Source organism: Archocentrus centrarchus, chromosome 20, assembly GCF_007364275.1.
Source record: "Archocentrus centrarchus isolate MPI-CPG fArcCen1 chromosome 20, fArcCen1, whole genome shotgun sequence".
Classification (NCBI taxonomy): Eukaryota; Metazoa; Chordata; class Actinopteri; order Cichliformes; family Cichlidae; genus Archocentrus; species Archocentrus centrarchus.
The window spans coordinates 23,580,856-23,603,596 of record NC_044365.1 but is presented as its reverse complement, the minus strand read 5'-3'; the positions used below and the strand labels follow the sequence as shown (position 1 = coordinate 23,603,596).

Sequence of the window (22,741 nt, the reverse complement as noted above, 5' to 3'; positions counted from 1 at the left end):
AACTCCTCCTGTGCAAGAGTTTAAATATTGTTGCAACACCGTGCTGCTGTTTAGCATGGTAACTGTTCAGTACCAGACTCCAGGGGAGCTGTTATACTGTAGTTCTCTCAGCATTGCAGAGTAAACATAACAGTACAAAACAGCAAGTATAAAGGATGAAAGAGTAGAGGAAGTCCAAAATTATGACAAGCTAAACGGAAGACACGACTGCACATGCACAAATGTACAAACACATGTCTACACAGACATGTACACACACACATACACACACACGCACACACACCACAGCCCATCAACAAGCCCGGGGAGAATGTCACACAGTGGCCTGACGCCGTGCCAACATCCCTGCTAATTGCCAACACATAGTTGGGATGCAGAACTCCTGGGCAGGGGCAAAGCACAGTGGTGCCAGGACCAGATGGAGCTACCCAAGCAAAAAAAGATACCCAAAACATGGCCCCATTCCCAGTGAGCCAAGAGACACAGGATTCCACTGGCAAAGAACATAAAACACCAAAGATATTATACTTTAAAAACACAAGCTAAGATGTTTGCAGATGACACGGCAATTCAAGAATAAGAGTATTTTATAATGAGAAACAATTAATTGCTGCCACACACTTAACTTTTTACCAGACTCTAAAGAGGTGGCTACCTAGATAAACCAATGCTGCTCTTATGTTTAATAAGGAAACAGACTGTGAAGTAGAAATATGTGAAGGAATGAGCATTTCAACACTGTAGAATGTCTTCATTAGCCGGGTTTCTCACCAATAGATGCTGGATATTCTCATAGATATTCATAAGCACCAGATGAGGATCTGAGCAATGCAGAGTAGCTACAGATGCCTCTAGTCATTCTTGGCAGCACTGAATGGAGCACAAAGCAGCGTATGTTGTCACTGTTCTGGAACGCAGCTCAGCCATCCATCCATACAACAATGACAGTTAACTACCCGTGGCTTACCCAGTGTGGTGTGTACTTGCTATATATTACAGTGGTGATCATCATTTATGCCATCATCAGTGGGTGATGGAAGAATCGGGACTGGCGTCATCCCTAAAGGATCCATATGGCACCTGCGGTTTACTGTAGTTGGTTCAGGGTAAACATGCGATGGCGTCGCAACGGGATGAGGCTGGCTTCATCGACTGTGACACCTCTATCCCCTCTGTCTCCTGGGAGATGCAGTCATTTCCATACATACCAATGTTTTGTCTGTCTGTGATGGGCCCACTTGAGGAAAAAGGTAAGTTGACGCAAATTACAGAATCAAAATGAGCCATTTTGTAAAAGAAAAAGTCAGGAAGAAAAGTGGTGGGGCCTTTATGGATGGGTTCCTCTCAATCAACCTCTCCACTGATTATCCTGGCACTGAGGAGCTAAATGTCATGCAAATTCATCTGTAAGTCCAGAGAAAGAGCAGGTTCCATCATCAAGTGCTACTGCTTTTTGCCTGTTAAGGATAGCATCCCGTCTCAGGCAAATGCCTCAGTTAATTAACGCCTTGCCATTAGCGCAACAGCTTTCAAACAAGCAAGATATTTCTGTTGGCCTCCTGTCTGTTTTCTGTGTGACAGAGGGAGAGGGAGTGAGGGGGGCCTCCTAAATATTCAAAGCCTATTAGATGGGATCCTGTCTACATGCCTTGTTGTTTCATCTGGTGGGTTTTTATTTTTTTGAAATGCAGATTTTCCCCTTTCCTTTACTTCTGTCCACCAACTGATTTTAAAGACATTAATGGGAAAGAGCGTGAATTATTTAGCAGCAAGTTCTATTTAATTAGTCAAAATGAAATGTGTCACTCTGAATTTGACACATACATTAAACCAACAGTGCAGAGGACAGTCAGGCTCTGTTATGTGAATACACATTTGTAACATACTGCTGCATTTGCTGTGTTGCATGTTGCAGCAAAAATATTTTTAAAATTGTGCACAATTTAAAAATGTTTTATGTCATATTGGTTATGATCATTTCACACACCTCAACCAAATGTTTCTATTTTTGGAGTTTAAAGAAAGTGTACAAGCAGTACCAGGCATAAGATTATGACTACCTGCCTAATATTGTGTTGGTTCCCCTTTTGCTGCCAAAACAGCCTGACCTGTTGAGGCATAGATTCCACTCGACCCCTGAAGGTGTGCTGTTGTATCTGGCACCTAGATGTTAGCAACAAAGCCTTTAAGTCCTGTAAGTTGCGACGTGGGGTCTCCGTGGATCAGACTTGTTTGTCCAGCACATCCCACAGATGCTTGATTGGGTTGAGATCCGGGGAATTTGGAGGCCAAGTCAACACCTCAAACTTGTTGTTGTGGTCTTCAAACCATTCCTAAACCATTTTTGTTTTGTGGCAAGGCGCTAAAAGAAAGCCACCAGCCACCAGGGAATAACGTTTCTATGAAAGGGTGTCCATGATCTGCAACAATGCTTAGGTAGGTGGTACATGTCAAGGTTAAATCAACATGGATGGCAGGACAGTGTTTTCCAGCAGGACATTGCCCAATGTATCACACTGCCTCCGCCGGCTTGCCTTCTTCTCATAGCGCATTCTGGTGCCACCTGTTCTCCAGGTAAGTGACACACATGCACCCGGCCATCCACGTAATGTAAAGGAAAATGTAATTCATCAAACCAGGCCTCCTTCTTCCATTGCTGCTTGGTCCAGTTCTGATGCTCACATGCCCATTGTTGGCACTTTCCACGGTGGACAGGGGTCAGCATGGGCACCCTGACTGGTCTGCGACTATGCAGCCCCATACACAACAAACTGTGTAATTCTGTCACCTTTCTATCGGAACCAGCATTAACTTTTTCGGTAATTTCGGTAAGTCTGTTGGATCAGGCCACACTGGTCAACCTTTCTGCATCAACAAGCCTTGGCCGTCCATGACCCTGTCACTGGTTCACCACTGCTCATTTCTTGGACCACTTTTGATAGATGCTGACCACTGCAGACCGGGAACACCCCACAAGAGCTGCAGTTTTGGAGATGCTCTGACCCCGTCGTCTAGCAATCACAATGTGGTCCTTGTCAAACTCGCTCAAATCCTCACGCTTGCCCATTTTCCCTGCTTCTAACACATCAACTTTGAGGACAAAATGTTCACTTACTCCCTAATATATCCCACCCACTCACTTCACCTGTCAGTGGTCATAATGTTATGCCTTTTATTAAATTGCAGCAAATAATTTGCTCCAAGTCAAAGTCTGCAGTAGCCTCAGTCACACTAAGTGATTCAGTAGAGCCCCTGTGTTTTCCTCATAACAACTCTAGTCTTCACACTCTAGTTTTCACATGCTAACAGCATGTTAGCGTGTAAGTGTATCTTTTCTCTCCATTGTTATCTAGCTGGGCTGTGAAGTAAGAGACAGAGTGAAACACAATGAACAACAACAGGTTTAGTTGCTTGTCTGTCAATGAAAGCAGGTTTGTGCAGAAAGCAAAGCAGGACCAGGAGTAACCTGTTGTATCTGTATCTGTACCGCTGGAGGGACATGATGTCAGTTCATGGTCACTGATTCTCTCTGACCGAAGATTCCTGTCAATAACGCTAATGCAACTGTCACAGTGCATCATCTTACTTGACTTGTCTGTATCAGACTATCTGCTGCTCTACAGGGTCAGGAGGTCAACTAACTTTAGGTTACTGTAGTTTGACGTGTTCCATCAACTGTATAGCACCAATCTTGCATTGTGACATAATTTTTTCTGATGTTTAACATGTGGAGCTTGAAAGGTCCTTGACCTGGTCCTTGACCTGGACCTAGTATGAAATGCAGGGTATTATGTGCAATCATCTTCTAGGAGCACAACTGCTTGCTAAGTCCCACTTCCTCCATGGTTACGGTTGCTATGCCTGTAAAAGGTGGGGGGTAGCAGCTATATTATACGCAGTAGAGCTGCAAGTGCTCTGGCCAGGATTAGCTTCCCTGCTATTAGCTTCTAGCATCTTCAGGAATTTTGCTATACTCAGGCTGTGAGTGTTTAAAAGACCTAGGTACCCAATCAAAATGTTTTCTAACAGCACCTTTAAAAAAAAAAAAGCAAAAATCTTATCTATCCTTAAAGGTAGTGTGCTGCTTGGGGCACTCCTCCTTCGTTCTTTAGATAGGTCCCTGGTCAAATTTTGACTGCACTAGCACATGGACATGCATTCATATCACCATGGACCTCAGACCCAACCTTCATGTCAAGGATTATCATGGGATACGATAGCTGGGCCTCAGGCTAGAAAACAAACAGCAGCCATCAGTTGAAGAACCCACAGCATCCAAGCCTGAAGAATGAGCATCAGGCCAGGAGCACAACCAGGAGAATTCTTGCCGTTTTTTTTCAGCTTATGCTAATTCCCCACCATTAGACTCGCAATGTGGACATCTATTGCAACATCTTAAAACATCTGAGTACAAACCAGCTGAACTTTGGTGCATTTGTGCACCCACTCACAGCACAGTTAAAACATGAGGGTTTTTTTTTTTCGGCCCCAGCAACACAATCGTCACCCACCATCTGCTCTACTGTTCAGATTTGGCTCACTAAAACTTCTTCCTCTTCCCCAAAATATAATTCAAGTTTCATCATTGCTCTTACAGAGGAGATCACATGCATATTACAAAAGCAGCACATATGATGAGAACGGGAGCACTGTCCACAGGTAGCTTTGGAATGCCCATCTACCTGCAGAGAGCGCCTCTTGCCCAAAGGGGGCAGTGTCAAAAATGGTGGTACAACCAGTCTGCGGGCTACTTTTGCTTGCATTGTTGTTGGTCCATCAGCCAGCTGGGGAGAAGAGCTCAAGTGAAACTGAGTGTTAAAAACAGCCAAAAGTGTCCACTTCAGCCACTGTATGTTGTGTTTTGAATTTTCGTTTTTCTTCGGTGTGTCTCCTGTTCCTGGTGAACTCCACTGTCTCTGTCCTTGACTGTCACACAGCTGCATGGGAGCACATCTGTGGTGGTAGAAAATCCCCCTCTGTAGGCAAATACAGAGGAGATTCTGGCTGTGCATGGTTTTAGCTGAATTACTACCTGCTGGGAAGACTTTATTGCACTTACAGTATATTATCTTTCTCTCTCTCACTATGTGAATTTATCTTTAGTTCACCTGTCTCTCCTCTGCTCTGTTTTGCTAGCCACTCCCATCACACACACAGGGTGAAACAGAGACCAGAGGCGGGGACTGAATATACTCAAAAACAGAGGAGAAACTCTGCCTTTGGTCCCCTATCATTGCCCCCCTACAAAGTAGGGAAAGCACTGCTATGATTGGAAAATTGCTGTTCCAGTGAGGGCTTTAGAGAACGGTCAATTAAATACTTCATCATTTGAATATATTGAACATCAAATTCAAATCACTGCAGTAACTGAATTAGCTGCTGCGTGTATATTCACACAATCCAAGACTACAGCAGCACATATATTTAGCAGAGCCATAATGATCCCAAAGCTGTATGACAGCAGTCTAACTATATGAAATGTGTAGGAAGACTGTGGCTGCGCATGGTGAATACCAACGAAGCTTCAGATGATGTGTAATATAAAAGTCATTTGGAGCTGGATGACAGTGTCTTGCATTCAAGAGGTATTCTGGTGAAAATTTAATACCAGACAATGTGCTCTGCCAATGGGGACACATCCAGACAACCCAAGCCCTTTTGTACAAGGGTCAATTTCTATTGATCTGAATGACATTGGTGTTGTGCAGTGAGCAGAGATTGTGTGATTTCTACCTGCTCTGATGCAAGATAAAGAGGATTGTAAATCGATTCCATTGATGTTCCTGCCCATTTTTTTCTCCCCTTCATCTCTTCAATTTAGGTTACAGTACAATGGTCTCTATAACCCTGTCTAGGCTCAAAAAAGGGTCTCTGATGCCTCAAACATGACACTTCAATAGCCGTTGAGCTGATAAGAATAACGTGCCACCGAGCATTAACAGTGCATTGTGGACTCATCCGAAGATAATGCTCCGTGTCTGTGGATGTAATTCTGCTAGACAGAATAGGCGAGCATGTTTCAAAGTGATGTCATGTTTGTGGTGTCGGGATTCTTAAAACACAAGGTCAGAGAAAAAGTCTCATAATGAAAACCATCTGAAGAATTAAACACCTCTTAAAACGGAGCAGAAAAAAAATTACACACCGGATCTCTTCTCATCCTCCTCACTCTCATTTGTTTATTTCTAAGCAGTAATTAGAATAAATGTGTGTGGTCTCGCCTGGCATAATATTCATCACTCCATTTTTTCCCCTCTTTTTTTTTTTTTTTTTTTGATTTCCTCTGGCCGACTGCTTACTCTTAATGATTTTCAACACTGGTTCACGCCTGTTAAAAGATATTAAGCTCAGAGTGCCCTGCAAAGCCAATTATGCTCAGAGGGCTGAGCGGTCACGGTCTGTGTTAAAGGTGTCTACTGCCCCCTGGTGGGTCATATCTGCAGTTACAGGCAGCAAAATGGTTTGGAGAACATAGAATAATTTTTTTCCTCACAAGGAAACATGTGTTTTCTTGGTACCTATTCATTTTAATGAGTTTATAATGGGTTTTGCTGTCCATGCTGAATTGTAGACATGTTTCCTATTTTTGCATGTTCAGCTGACCTGCTGTGCACACACACACACACCCACTCAGGCATTTATTGGATGTAATTAATTAGAAATGTACTGCCTGAACATGTTGTGTCTACATTTTTCACTTATAATGAGTACCAAATTACATATTTGCTTCCAGGAAACATGCTATTAAATTATTAAGAAATCACAGACCCATGAAATATTTTCCAGTGTACACAGAATTCAAGCTATTTTTTCCCTGATTCGTGCCTTCTAATTAGCACTGCTGTTTACACTGTATCAGCAAGAGAAGACTTTGTTCCCCACAACCAGTATAAGACATGAATATAAAATCTGCCACATTGGATGCATTGATTATATAAATTCCAAAGGAAAGCCAGCATTTGTACTAACTTCAGTCTTAATGAGATGTGCATATAGTTAGTTCTTATGTAACATATCTCTCTGAAGATGTATACCTGTGATAAAAACCCCCACCGCCAGCTGTCAGTGAGCTAGAAGGAGAGGCTGTCTGATGTGATTACACTGCACACCTCACAGCCACTCATCCACAAAATTAGCTTTAAATGTCTGACCAGCATACATGCCAGTCTGATTGGCTGCCAGAGTTAGGCGATGGGGGCACAACAATGGCCTGATATGAGTCAAATGACCTGTTCTAGCTCTCCGGTGGTGTGCTGTGCCTAGCCAAAGAGACAGCTTGGCTTATTTGGCTTGCATCGCGCAATGGCAGTTGACAGGCATTTGCTGTGACTGATGCCGAAGAGACAAAAAGAAAGTTGGACAAGGACAGACAGGCTGTTTGTACCTCTGTGAGCCAGTTTCTGGAGGAGGATCCTGAGGCGTTGCAGAGCAGAGGAAGAAATATCGTACGTGTGCAGGTCTGCACCGGCCAATTCTTGGCACCTTCCAAACACTCCATCTACAGAGAGAGGAAAATGGTGAAAACACTTTTATTAGGGTTTTTTAACAGCTCAAATGACAGACACCCCCAAAAAATTGCAGCCTTTTTTTTTTTTTTTTGTGGCTTTGATGTTTTAAAGCTGCCCAGATAAAATGCTATATTTGTGTGAGGCACCTGCAGTGTTTTGTGGCTCTGATTTCCTGTTTTGGGGGAGCTAATAGCTGACATTTTTCCTCCGACAGCACCACGATAAGCAGCCGTTCATGGCAGGAAGGACTTTATCAGGAACCCCAGTAATCTCCCTATCAGCAAGCCTCCTGCCTCACTCAATACAGGTTGCTAGGCAACCCACGCCACAGAGCCCCTATCAGCCCCATAATTCAATGGATTGTGTAGACCTCTGAAAGATGCTGAGGCTCAGGGGGTCAGAAGAGAGTGTGTAGATGCACGGCCTAGAATATAAATGACCCACGTTGTCACCTTCTCTCAGCTTGGAAGATAAATCCATGCATCTTGTTTGCTAAACTCACCAAATGAAAGTCTAAGAAGATCTCTGGAGATGAATCCTGCAGATTCAATCTGAGCTACTTCCTCTGCGAGTGTGCGTGCATATGTGTGCAATCATCCATGATGCCATGTGAGAGTATGTGTAAGGGATGCCACTGTGATTAGCTGGGATTTAATGATGTGAATCAGCACTTGGTCATGCACCACAGCTTCCCATTAATTAGCCCCAAGATGTCGGACAATGACAGCAAACATCAGTGCTACGAGTGATGCTTAATGACACATCGGGAACCAAAGAATACACAAAAACTGATGTCCATTACACGCTGCAATTTTCTGTCTAGGGTTATGAAAATAGATTAGTACAAATCAAAGGACTTATGATAAATTATAGCTATCATTCAGATACAGCTGAGGTCAGAAGTTTGCATTCACTCATGATGGGCATGACTGCCATGGTAATTTGGGGATTTTAATGGTTTCTTTGAACTGTTCTTTTTCCAGGGTGGAATGATTGTACAGCATACATCTTTAATGAATTGAAAAAAACAGGAGTGCACAAGTTTGAATTTATTTTTGGATTTTCTCTAATACACACAAGGTCAAATGTATACATACACTCTCTTTAATATTTTAATAAGTGGTGCTGAGGGTTCTACAGTGTCTTTTAACTTGACAAGGCCAAGACCTACTAACTTCTCATAAGAGATCATGATAGCCTACAATTGATAGTTTCTCTTTGCCGGCATAAAAAGGATTTGTTTGACAGCACATATTGGAAATTGGTTAGGATGTTCAGGAACATCAAAGAAAGAAAGAAGCCCCTGCTCCAAAATCACCACCTTCAAGCTCAACTGAAATTTGCAGCTGCGCACATGGACAAGACAAATGCCTTCTGGAGAAACGTTTCATGGTCAAACGAAACAAAGATTGGGCTATTGTATGCTGTACAATCGTTCCACTCTGGAAAAAGAACACTTCAAAGAAATCATCAAAAGCTCAATATTACCATGACATTAATGCTTAAGATCAATGTATATAAACTTCCGACCACAGCTATATCAGTGTTTTGAGTGGAGAGTGAGTCTCTTTGCATTAAGAGTGAAACTCTCTTCTATCCTCAAGAAACATATTGTCTCTATGTTGTGGAGCTGATCCAGGGCCTCCTCTCAGTTGGCTTCACTGTTGAGCAGGCATCAGAGTCAGGTGTCCAAACCAACTGGCTGCTTTTGATGTATCCAGTAACTAATAAAAGTTATTACAGTGCAATGTGCACTACAAAAAAAAAAAATCAGTGGGGGATAGTTACAAATCAAGCATAGAGTTAGTTCGGGCAAGTCATTAAGTTAAGCTCAGGTGCAATCACTGTTCTACATAGCAAATTAGCAATCCAATCTCAAGTGAGGCTCATTATTTTAAGTTGCATTAGCTTGTCTGAAGTTGTTGGACAAATGCACGCCTCTTTACATCCCACCTGCACCCCAGATCCTCCTTTTCATGTTGTCTCTGACTTAATCAGATGTTTAACATTCTGCAGCGGTTCTCCCTGGCGGCTCCGTCTTTCTCCGTATACAAGCGGACACTGGGTGTCCCAGAACACGGCCATACCACCAAATATAAATTACTGCAAATGGAAATAGCAATTTTCTTTTGGCTACAGTGATCCCGCTTGAAAGATAATGATGTGATTTCTAACGATGCTCTAAATTGAACTCTTAGTTTTAACGAGATGTGGGTGTGTCCCTCTCCAGTTTCCCCCCTCTTCCCTGTGAATCATTAAATGACAGCTCTGTACAGGAAAAAGCCTGTGGGAGGAGGTGAATTAGCATAGACAGCACGGTGCAACGCTCCGGAGTTATTTTGAGATCTCCAACGGCGCAGAGGAAAACTTCCCACCTACAGACTCAGATCATCACAGACATGCGTGCATCACAGGACATCAACTGTCTCGTTGCTCATTGCCAACAATCCCTCGTTCCCTCGTCTTATTTTTTTCCCCCTGGTGTCGTGGTTAATATGAACTCAAAATAAGAGTTCATTTTGTGATTTATTTCTCCCAGTTACACACTATCAGTGGCTATTATGTAAGAAATAAAAGCAGGCTGGTGACATAACAAGTGACGGGAAACTGTTCAATGTTTGATGCTCTGCATCCTTCACTGGTTTCCATGGCGATGGCACGTGTTACTTCCTTCTCTGTTGTCAGGGACATTCCCGATAGCAACCAGATACGAAGACACACACGCAGTGATTTAGTGCATTAAATATAGAAGTCAGAGGTATTTTACAACAAAGAAGCCTTTGTTTGGCAAATCTAACAGTTGACTGGTTTATCAAGGTGGTGCTGAGCCATTCAGAGCCACATCCGCAATGAAACACAAAGTACTATCCTGTCACTTTAATGTGTATATTTACAAGATTAAGAAGATCAAAACAAGCAGGAATTGTTCATTGTAGTTGACAGCTTGAAGGAAAAAATATTTTTCTTTCTTTCTATCTTTGACAGCTTAAAACAACATTTTAATTCTAGGCCTGGAGGATCCCAGCATGTGTTAGGGGTGCAGAGGGTTGACACAGGAGAATCAGTCAAACAGCAAAGAGATTTCCCTAAAATATGTCAGTATCAATGGAAGAAATCTATGACGGTCCAACCTGTCCAGCTTAAGTCTATTTACAGTGATTTTCTAATGATCACCTGTGAGGCTTAAAATGACATTAAGCCGACAATACATCAGTATGTGCCCTCTTGCACTGCTCACAATGTGACAGGCAAGACTGCAGTGCAATTAAATCTCGATCAATGTAATCCATAATACATAAAGCAGGCCACAGAATCAATCAATTGATCAGTCCTTAAATGCACCACCCCATAAATTAGTGACATTCTTACTAAAGAAGCTATGACTGGATAAGCAGCATATTGACAGGAATAAAGAAGATTTTCAGCCAAAAAAGGTGAAGCGCTCTAAATCCAGACACATCTCTCCTCCCACTGTGGCAGACAGAGCAACACCCGGCTGCTGGTAAAGCTATTTAAACTGTGAAAGTTAATGCTCTTGGATAACATGAGAAAACACTAAAGCTGACAGTCAGCAAAGCATTTCTAAAAGATTGTACATTCAGAAGAGGAGGCAGACGGACCTGGGAGACAAATGAAGATGTATTTGAACAGGTGTATTAGGTGTGCAAGTCATGTTATGAAAATAAATAGGCTCAAATCAACGCACCGAGGCCGGCCAGATGTAGTCTGCTAATAAGGAAAGATATGGGAACAAAAAAAAAGCTAAAGCGATCAGGATATGATTAATGAAGTGTTTACAGGTTATTCCGGGCTTCTCATGTGACAGTTGTGGCTTTGAAATGATAATTATATTTATGCATGCACTGCAATGCCCATGGAAATACAGAAATGAATAAAGATAAACCAGACTCTCAGATCAAAACATGCTGCCTGTTGAATGTAGCTGTGGGGTATAAATCAGCTCTATTATTACATTTTCCTTCCCCTAAAGAGCTTGTGTCTTTTGTTAAATCCTGTGTAGCATCTTTTAATACTGAACTGTTACTTTACTCAGCACTTCATACCTGATTATTCTTGGATTTGCCTCCTCAGCCCTGCCCATGCATATTTTTTGATATGATGGATTTTGCAGTGGTTACTTAAAGTGTTTATGCTGCAGTTGCACTTGTTGTTGATCAATAGAAGCATCACCTAAATGGCTTAAATCTGAAATACGGTGTGGATGTTTCAGACAATATTGGCCCAAGTGGAGGAAAGATAACCACCAATCGATACCACACTGTTGGTTAAGTGTTTAATAGGGTGCCCTGAGGGAAACATGTACCACTTATCTGCTGTACTTTAGCTTAGCTTATGATAGCAATAAGCCATAGACTTCAGAGAGCTCTATCAAATTAAAATGCATTTCCGGGGTAATCACATATGCTTTTAGAACAACGCCTAGAAAAGTATTCCCCAAAGATGAGGGTAAAGATTTGAAGCACTGCAATCAAAATGAGACATGACGGCAGGAAGTCGAAAGGTATTTAGAGAATATTAAATGATCTATCTAATCTACAGTACACACTGAAGCTACTTTGTTTAAAAGCTGACTTCTTTTTATTAGCTAGGGCTTATTCAGTGGATAGCTCTCAAGTTTTATTGTCTCCAGCAGTGGGTTGTTTTAGTCTGCACCAAGGAAGGGAAACAAACCAGCCGTCGAACTGAACTGGAAAAAAGAGGGCAGGTTTTCCCCCCCCTTTCCCATTCTCTTTCTGAATGATTTACCTGATTGATCAGTGATCTAACCCTTTAACTTTTCACTGAGCTGATTGGTCTGTTTCTTCGAACCACATTATTGACTCATCAAAAATTGGACTCAACAGATACAAGTGTATTTCCAGTACAATCAATTGACTTTTAGCTAAAATACTCAACTGAGAAGCCATAATTAATTAGTAATATAGGTTTTGGATTTTTCCACATGCCAAAGTAATCAATGTAATCATTTCTTTAGCTTTTTAATCACCCAGTGATACACTACAGTAAAAATAGGACAGCAATCTCCTAGCAACTAGGAAAAATTGGTGATTGCGTTAAAAATTTTCACATTCAGTGGTCAATTGCTGAATGTCGTTGTAGTGACTAACTTGTTGCCCAGAATCAACTGCAGGGCAACCATTTTTAATCGCAAGGGGATTGCACAGGTTGCTTGGCGGGAGGCAACCTGTCTCCAAACAAACAGCAGTCTGACTCGGCCTGACTGCAGTTGTGAAGCCCACAAGTGTGTGTTCACATGTGGATGTAATTAGAAATAAGCATTTGAATAAGGTGTATAATGCTGTGTTTCAGATATATTTTGTTTGTATTTATATGGGTCAATTTTAGGTTCACACACTGTGTTAAATATTGAGTGTGTATGCAGTTACTCCGCTCCCACCAGTAGGAGGCACTGTGAGATGGTGGTGTGCCTGCCGCTCGTGCATTCCCCTCATAGCTGAGGAGGAATCAGAGACGACAAACCGCTTCTCCTGTGTCATCTTATTGTTTTCCATTATTCCAGGTATGTTGTGTTTGAAACTGTAAGGAAAATGGGTGTAACTGCTAGTTAATGTTTGTAGACAAAGTCGAATTCAGAACGATGGTGTTAATGAGCGGTAAGATGCGTTATCCTTTGTTTATGAGATCGATCGTCACCGAGAGTGAAAGTGACAGCAGTGCGGCCATTTTGCTAGCAGGCAGCTAACTACTGAAAGCCTGTGTGAGCTGATGCACTTTCATTCTCATTGTTTCATGTATTAAGTGGCAAGTTTCTCTATGTATTTGATGTTTATATCTTTGTGCTAGTTAAAAGGTAGATTAACACTGAGAAGAGTAAAATGTATAAATTAATCAATATGTTTAAAAGTTTGTGTTTATTTACTTACTACTGTTTAATATGGAGTCCATTAATACCTCATGGTATTTTTCTAAAGGTACATTTAAAATACAGTACTAACCAGTGTTAATCTGTGATATGAGAAAGAGACATAAAGGAGATATTGTAACAGAGTTAATGTCTGATGAATATGTGTGATTTATGGACACTGAAACATGTCTAAGGAGACATTATACATATGTGTGTACAGCAAGATGATGCTGATTTAAAATGGACAGTGTTAACAGTTAATGATATGTGATGTGTTAATAAATATAGCTGAGGAGGAATCAGAGACGACAAACCGCTTCTCCTGTGTCATCTTATTGTTTTCCATTATTCCAGCTATCGGTAAAGCTGCTCACGGGCGCTGTGAACCGGTACCCGTTACAGTTTTTCTGGGGGCTCGTCCGGGATCACTTCCTCTGCCAAAACGGAAGCTGATCCAGTGATATCGACACCGAGGACCTGATGTGGCCAATCAACCCTACCTGCCTCTACATCTGATGAAGAGTCAAGACTGTGCCTCAGGAAAATAACAGCCCATCAACAACAAAGACAGAGTACGGTTATCGGACTGCGTGACCAAGGACGAGGAATAGGGAAGCAGCCATGGCAGACAGTGAGAGGAAACGCTTGGTGTGGGCCATCAAGAAAGACCTGTTCACTCTTTCTGCAGATCAGCTGTTCCAGATTGCCAAGTCGCTGAGGGCAGTACCTGAGATGAACCAATCTCAACTTGAGTCGGGGCGTGAGGATGATTGTTTTGAGTACATCAACAGTTTCATGTGCAGTAATACTCTACTAGAGTCTGAGGATGAAGGTATGGCTCATTTGTTAGATTTGAGAGATGTAGTTGATGTGACCATGAGGGGTTGTGTGTCTGAGGAAAATGTCAAAATGCATGCAGAAGGTGATGACATAAACTCACAAGTTGCTAATGTAAGTGGTGAAGAGACTCAAACTAATGGTGATGCTATTGATATCATTGTTAATGATGCAAGAGAAGTTGACAGTGCTAATCACCATTCAGCCACCACAGCGACATGCACACATGAGACAGAAATACACAAAATGCTAACCACTTATGAGGAACTTGGTAAGAAGATCATGCAGAACATACCCACATCCACTCTGCATTCTACATCTCACTTACCAGTAAGACCGCAGTCCATCCCACAATATAGAGACTTTGCACACACCAAACCTGTAGCTGGGACAACACCTGACAAAGTGGTCTCCTTAAGGGACCTTTCTTATCTCCATCGCCGGGAGTTTAAGATACATGGGGGTCAGATTGCAGACCAGGGGTCAGACATCAGCTACAATAATGTTTGCCGTCAGATTGAAGAAGGATTAAAGGAGCAGTTCAGTGATGCAGAAATTGTGAGAGCTGTCCTCAGAACTATAAAACCTGGACCTTTCAAGGACATGTTAATGAATAAGGATGAGTTAACTGTTGAAGAGCTTAAAGGCTTCCTCCACTCTCACCTGGGTGAGCGAAGCAACATGGAGCTTTTCCAGGAGCTCATGTGCACCAAACAAAAAGACAGTGAGACTCCTCAACAATTTCTGTACAGAGTCATGGGGCTAAAGCAAAAGATTTTATTGGCCTCAAAGCATGCTGACACAGATGTGAAATACAGTGCAAGCACAGTTCAAGATGTTTTCCTCCACACTGTATACCAGGGCCTTGGGCACAAACACGATGATGTTCGCCGAGAGCTCAAACCACTGCTTGCGGACGCTGGTGTGACTGATGAGGCAATCCTGAAACGCATGAAAAGGATACTAAGTGATGAAAATGAGAGACAGAGGCGCTTAGGTCCTGTCACCCGTCAAAGACCCACAAATGTACACAGTGCCCAGGTGGAAGCTAATGCTGCTCAGTATCCCAGTACCAAGGAGGAGAACGTGGGGAAGAAACAAAAGACAGATATTATCCAGCAACTAACAGAGAAGGTTGAAAAGCTGACCAGTCTTGTTGAACTCATGCAACAGTCAATGCACACACAGAAACCAGAGCACGTCAGTAACCTAAAGAAAGGAAGGACAGATGACAAAAGAGAGAGACCGTTTGGCTGTGACAAATGTGTTGAGCAGCATCGCTCTGACTGTACACACTGCTTCTACTGCGGTGAAGAAGGTCACAGAGCAGTGGGTTGCCTGAGAAAGCCAACACGTCAGGGAAACTGGAGCCGGTCCCTGCCAGGGGACAGACAGTGACCGGGTCCCTACAGTCCCAACCTGCCATACGCCATACCAATGAGCCTGACAAGCAAAACTTGGCAACCGTCAGTATCAAAGACCAAAACAGTGTAACAGAGAATACAGGACAGGGAGTGCTAAAGAAATCAAGTGTCACCTCCCATGTCCTGTCCAGCAGCAAAAGTGAACGTCTGGCAAAGCTTATTGGGAGCAAAGCCCTGGTTCGCTGTAACCTGAATGGCCTAGCTGTCGCTGCTTTGCTAGATACAGGAGCTCAAGTAAGCATGATAGACAGAGACTGGAAGAACAAATACTTACCTGACAATACAGTTAAATCACTAAGGGAGATTATCCATGATGATGAAGAACTACAGGTTTTTGCAGTTAATGGTGATGTCATCCCCTTTGATGGCTGGGTTCCACTTACTGTGAATTTGATGGGTAATGAAAACCCAGATTTGTCAATCACTGTGCCTTTTCTTGTTAGTAGTCTGCCACTTGAGAGACCACTGCTAGGTTTTAATGTGCTGGAGGAGATGATGCAGGAACAGCCTAAAAAGTTAATACCCATGCTTACCACTTTGCTCTGTAATGCCCTGTCAATATCTACAGAGAATGCAGAGCTCCTTGTAAATGTCATCCAGGCTGGCAAACCCCCTGTGCAAAGTGGTCGTCTACGGACTGGCAGACAAGACACTGTCATTCCAGCAGGACAGGTAACCTGGGTTAAGTGCCAAGTCCCACCCAACATGGATTGTTCTGATTCAGTCTTCCTGTTTGAACCAGACATCAACAATGTGCAGCTGACAGAGTTGGATGTTGGAGAAGGCCTGTTAGAGGTGCAAAATCCAAGGAAGCCATATGTTGCTGTACCTGTTGGGAACAACACAAAACACGCAATCAAATTACCGAGAAAGACTGCTCTGGGCAGTATACACAGTGTTGAAAAAGTCATCTTACCAGAGCAATCTGACATGTCTGAGCCCACAGTGACAGTCAACAGTGTCACTCCAGCTCCTGCTAGCCCCAGTTCACCCTCATGGCAACCTAATATTGACCTCAGTCATCTTGATGAGGAGAAACGAGCTGTGGTTAACAAAATGCTTTGTGAAGAGGCTGGAGCTTTTGCACGTGACAGCAATGATATTGGGTGCATACCAAGCTTACAAATGTCAATCACCCTCCGTGATGAGATCCCTGTCCAGAGGACTTATTCGTCAGTCCCTAAACCACTTTTCAAAGAGGTAAAAGAATACATACAAGAACTTCTGATGAGAGGCTGGATAGTCAAATCCAAATCCCCGTATGCTGCTCCGGTGGTCTGTGTGAGAAAGAAAGATGGCAGCCTGAGGTTATGCATTGATTATCGTCTCCTGAATAAAAAGACCGTTCCTGACCGTCACCCACTGCCCAGAATACAGGACCTGACAGACACCCTTGGTGGCAATGCCTGGTTTAGCATCCTGGACCAAGGCAAAGCCTACCATCAGGGCTTTATCTCTGAGAGTTCACGGCAGTTCACCGCCTTCATCACTCCATGGGGCCTCTATGAATGGATCCGGATCCCATTTGGACTCTCGAACGCCCCTGCAGCCTTCCAGCGGAGCATGGAGGAGATGCTAGGTCCCCTCAGAGATGAATGCTGCATTCCATATCTCGATGATGTGCTTTGCTATGCAAAAACGTTTGATGGGCATGTTGAGGCACTCCGAAAGGTTCTCCAGGCTCTCCAGCATCATGGAGTGAAACTAAGGCCCGAGAAATGTGAGCTTTTTAAGCAAGAAGTCAGATATGTGGGCCGCCTTGTGTCATCTGAAGGGGTCAAAATTGACCCACGTGATCTGGAAGCTGTACGAACTCTAACAAACAAAAGGCCACAAACAGTTGGAGATGTAAGGAAACTGACTGGGTTCCTGGGCTATTACCGCTCATACATTCAAGATTTCTCCCGAATCGCCAAACCCATCTATGAGCTGCTTCAAAGTAAGTCAGGGAAAGCCCAGACCAGAGTACAAAACAAAACCACTAAACATCCACAGTTGCCCTCCCGAGAGCTTGTTAACTGGACCACTGAACATCAGCAAGCTCTTGAACAACTGGTTACTCTCCTGACAAGCCCACCTGTTTTGGCCTATCCAGACTTTAACCTCCCTTTCACCCTCCATACTGATGCATCAGACCAGGGTTTAGGAGCTGTCCTATATCAACGCCAGAATGGAAAACTGAGAGTCATTGGATATGGCTCAAGGACCCTCACTCCGTCCGAACGCAATTACCACCTGCACAGTGGGAAACTAGAGTTTCTCGCTTTGAAATGGGCTGTGTGTGAGAAATTTCATGATTACTTGTACTACTCTCCACACTTCACCATCTATACTGACAACAACCCATTGACTTACATCATGAGTACAGCAAAGTTAAATGCGGTCGGCCATAGGTGGGTGGGTGAACTCTCTGATTTCCGGTTTGACATCAAGTACAGGCCTGGAAAGTCAAACGCGGATGCAGACACTCTGTCTCGCCTTCCTTTGGACATGGAGAAATATGAAATGACTTGCACAGAGAAGCTCTCTGATGAAGTTGTTTGTGCAACATGGCATGGTAGCCAGGCAGCTGAGCGCAAAGATGTGGCCTGGGTTGCAGCACTTAATACCTCCTCCCCAGATCTACACCAAAAGCCTTACCCTAACCTGCCAACCATAAGCCATGATAATCTGGTGAAAGCACAGAGAGAAGATCAAGCTATAAGTCAGATAATAGAGCTGAAAGCATCAACTACCAAAGTGACAGATGAGACACGCAAAACTCTAAGTGGAGCTGCTCGGAGGATGCTGCAAGAATGGAGCAGGTTATACCTGGAAAATGACCTCCTGTACCGACAAACAAATGGGCGGAAACAGTTGGTCCTCCCTACCAAATACAGAACATTAGCCCTTAAGTATCTGCACAATGAGATGGGCCATGTCGGCACAGAAAGAGTGACCCACCTTGCTAGAGAAAGGTTCTACTGGCCGTTTATGGCAAAAGAAATTGAGGACTATGTCACTCGGAGATGTCCATGTGTCAAAGCCAAGAAGCCTGTCACTCATGATCGTGCTCCTATGGGTAGCATCACATCAAGCTTCCCTTTGGAACTTGTGTGTATTGATTACTTGCATTTGGAAGCAAGTTGTGGAGGCTACGAATACATTCTGGTGGTGCTTGATCATTTCACTCGATTTGCTCAGGCCTATCCCACAAAGAACAAGAGTGGAAAAACAGCTGCTGAGCGGATTTTCAGTGACTTCATACCCCGATTTGGATATCCGGCCAAATTGCATCACGACCAAGGCCGTGAATTTGAAAACAAACTGTTCGAAACGCTGCAGAAACTGGCTGGAGTAGGTCACTCAAGGACAACGCCATACCATCCGCAGGGCAATCCAGCTGAGCGATTGAACCGCACCATACTCCAGATGTTGAGAACACTGACAGAAAGTGAGAAACTGCGGTGGAAGGACCACCTCCCACACATTATCCACGCATACAATTGTACTCGACATGAATCCACTGGCTACTCACCCTTTTTCCTCCTCTATGGCCGTCATCCACATCTCCCAATTGACTTGCTGTTTGGGTTGACTCGAGATAAGGAGTCATACTCGCCAAGGGGTTATGCGGAAAAATGGGCTGAGAGAATGGCAGAAGCCTATCGGATTGCAAGTGAGAACAGCAAAAAGTCCAGTGACAGAGGGAAAGTAATCTATGACAGGAAAACAAAAGGAGTCATGTTGCAACCTGGAGACCGGGTTCTGGTAAGGAATCTCAGTGAACGTGGAGGGCCAGGCAAGTTAAGATCATATTGGGAGAAGACTATCTATATCGTCAAAAGTCAGCTTGCTGAGAGTCCAGTGTACATTGTCTGTCCTGAGAGCGGTGACCACAAGAAAACCAGAACACTACACCGCAATCTCCTATTGCTAGTAAATGACTTGCCTGTGGAAGTTGTTTCACCCCATGCCAGACATGTCCCTGACAAGAGACCAAAACACAAAGAAAGACAGACAGACGCACAAGAAATGGATGAGAATGACAACTCAGACTCAGATGATGACTGTGTCTCTCATTACTGGCTCAGAGTACCTGCGGAAAGAACTGAAGAAAGATCTCTCATCAACCATGAGGAACTTACCTTTTCTCTGAGAGATCCTTGTCAAAACCCTGTGGGAGACTCGGTTGCTCCCGAACCTGTGATCAGCAGTGGTCATACGGTGCCCGAGCACAACCTGTCTCCTACAGAAAGTGGAGCTGAACAAAACCAGGATGAAGACCAACATGCTCTTATTGAACCTGAGACAGACAATGGAGTTCAAGAACCTCGACAGTCTGGTACAGAAGGCCGATCCCAGACCCCACCTGTTGAGCATGATCAGCCAGAGATTAGAAGGTCTGCTCGTGAAACAAAACCAACACAATTTCTCACATACAACACATTGGGTGAACCATCAGTCCGATCACAGACTAGCGCAAATACAGTTTCTGCGCACACAGCACCATACTCACCTGTCATAGTTGCATCTCACACACCTCCACCACTGCCTCTTTTGCCATACATTCCAACCATTTGGACACCATGCACACACCCCATTTTGTACACCCAAACACCATACATGCCACATACACCAACTCCATACATGCCACCCACCCTGGTGTGCATTTGAAGAGAGATCTGTTCGTAATAAACAATAATAGGTGCAACCTTTAATTTGAAAAGTTGGTAAATGATTTGGTAAATGTCAGGAGACATTTTTATTTTTGTCAGGGAGCGTGTGAAGCCCACAAGTGTGTGTTCACATGTGGATGTAATTAGAAATAAGCATTTGAATAAGGTGTATAATGCTGTGTTTCAGATATATTTTGTTTGTATTTATATGGGTCAATTTTAGGTTCACACACTGTGTTAAATATTGAGTGTGTATGCAGTTACTCCGCTCCCACCAGTAGGAGGCACTGTGAGATGGTGGTGTGCCTGCCGCTCGTGCATTCCCCTCATAGCTGAGGAGGAATCAGAGACGACAAACCGCTTCTCCTGTGTCATCTTATTGTTTTCCATTATTCCAGGTATGTTGTGTTTGAAACTGTAAGGAAAATGGGTGTAACTGCTAGTTAATGTTTGTAGACAAAGTCGAATTCAGAACGATGGTGTTAATGAGCGGTAAGATGCGTTATCCTTTGTTTATGAGATCGATCGTCACCGAGAGTGAAAGTGACAGCAGTGCGGCCATTTTGCTAGCAGGCAGCTAACTACTGAAAGCCTGTGTGAGCTGATGCACTTTCATTCTCATTGTTTCATGTATTAAGTGGCAAGTTTCTCTATGTATTTGATGTTTATATCTTTGTGCTAGTTAAAAGGTAGATTAAAACTGAGAAGAGTAAAATGTATAAATTAATCAATATGTTTAAAAGTTTGTGTTTATTTACTTACTACTGTTTAATATGGAGTCCATTAATACCTCATGGTATTTTTCTAAAGGTACATTTAAAATACAGTACTAACCAGTGTTAATCTGTGATATGAGAAAGAGACATAAAGGAGATATTGTAACAGAGTTAATGTCTGATGAATATGTGTGATTTATGGACACTGAAACATGTCTAAGGAGACATTATACATATGTGTGTACAGCAAGATGATGCTGATTTAAAATGGACAGTGTTAACAGTTAATGATATGTGATGTGTTAATAAATATAGCTGAGGAGGAATCAGAGACGACAAACCGCTTCTCCTGTGTCATCTTATTGTTTTCCATTATTCCAGCTATCGGTAAAGCTGCTCACGGGCGCTGTGAACCGGTACCCGTTACACAGTCACTCTCAGACAGATTGGCAAAGGTTTGCAAATAATTTCCAGTTAACTTATAAGTGCAGAGAGATAACATGTCACAATCAATCTGAATCATTCTATACTGATGAGAGCAACTCCTCTGTGATTTGTCTCTTTGCAATGCGTAATCTGGAAAAATTAAAGTCTCATATTAGCTTATTCTAGCTACAGCTGATAAAATTTGAAAGGAAGCAGTTAATTGTTATTTCAGCCAACAAATTGATGAACAATGATGAACAAGGGTCCTTTTTTTTTGTGGATTTACAGACCTGACCATTTGTGTCAAATATACTATGAATAGTTGAAAATGCTCAGAGAATCATTTGCACCAATAGTATATATACAATATGTCTTAAAAAGGGTGAATGCTTTGGGATGGAGCCACTACATTTTTTAAAGAGCTTTTTTCATGCTGGTGAATGCTAAAAAAAAAAAAAACTTCAACAAAATGTGTTTTCATAAGCACTGTAAATGATAATCAGTCATATATAAAATGATGCAACCCTTCCCTGCCCTCAGCCACCCTGCATGGCAACAGTCCGGGTAAAGAACAGTTGGCCCATCCCAGAATAAACCAGGTTACTCCTTCAGGGACCTGAGGAAGAGTTGATGTGGCAGACCTAGTTACTCCCACACATCATGTGTCTGTGCAGTGGATGCTGCTCATCAGGAGTCCAGTGGAGAGTGACAGAGCTAGACTGAATATGCAGATGAGGCAACTAAATAATGTTTCATTACTTGCATATTAGGTACAACATTAATCTAACATTAGTCTTTTTTGCCTGTATATATTTTCCCACAGTGAGCAAGCACAGCACAGTAATTACATTTCAGTTGAAGATGGATAGTTTGAGTGGGGTAAAATAAAAAAAATAAAAGCTAAAATTAAACTACAACTAGAGGCCAATCTTGCACGGGGATCACACCAGCTACACGATGACGCTCCAACCCATGAGTACTCAGAGGTCATTACTAAATTGTTATGTGATAACATGAGTACTCAGTACCTGTGGGCTGAATTTGGTCTTCATTCTGAATGTATCTGGCACAAATCTGCACATCCATCCAAACAAACGTGTAAACACCTGCCAAAGTACTTAAACCCATATTTAGATGTTCCTGCTACAGTAGGTGCCTGGAGGATCACATTTTGCCATGATGACACACACACATGGAGACTCACAAGCTGTGCTGTGGCTGATAAAAACAGACAAATCTTCAAAGAAATGATCATCCACATCATATTCTTCATGAGTCTTCATAT

General features: G+C 42.9%; 1 protein-coding gene across 2 annotated transcripts in view; it reads right to left on the bottom strand.

The window, feature by feature from the left end:
• ptprn2 (protein tyrosine phosphatase receptor type N2) overlaps positions 1-22,741 on the bottom strand; it is a 171,711-nt gene that overhangs the window by 119,084 nt on the left and 29,886 nt on the right. For both annotated transcript variants that reach the window (XM_030756189.1, XM_030756188.1), the window contains exon 3: positions 7,385-7,498. In XM_030756189.1, coding sequence (XP_030612049.1) covers positions 7,385-7,498 — 114 coding nt within the window. The remainder of the gene's footprint in view (positions 1-7,384; positions 7,499-22,741) is intronic.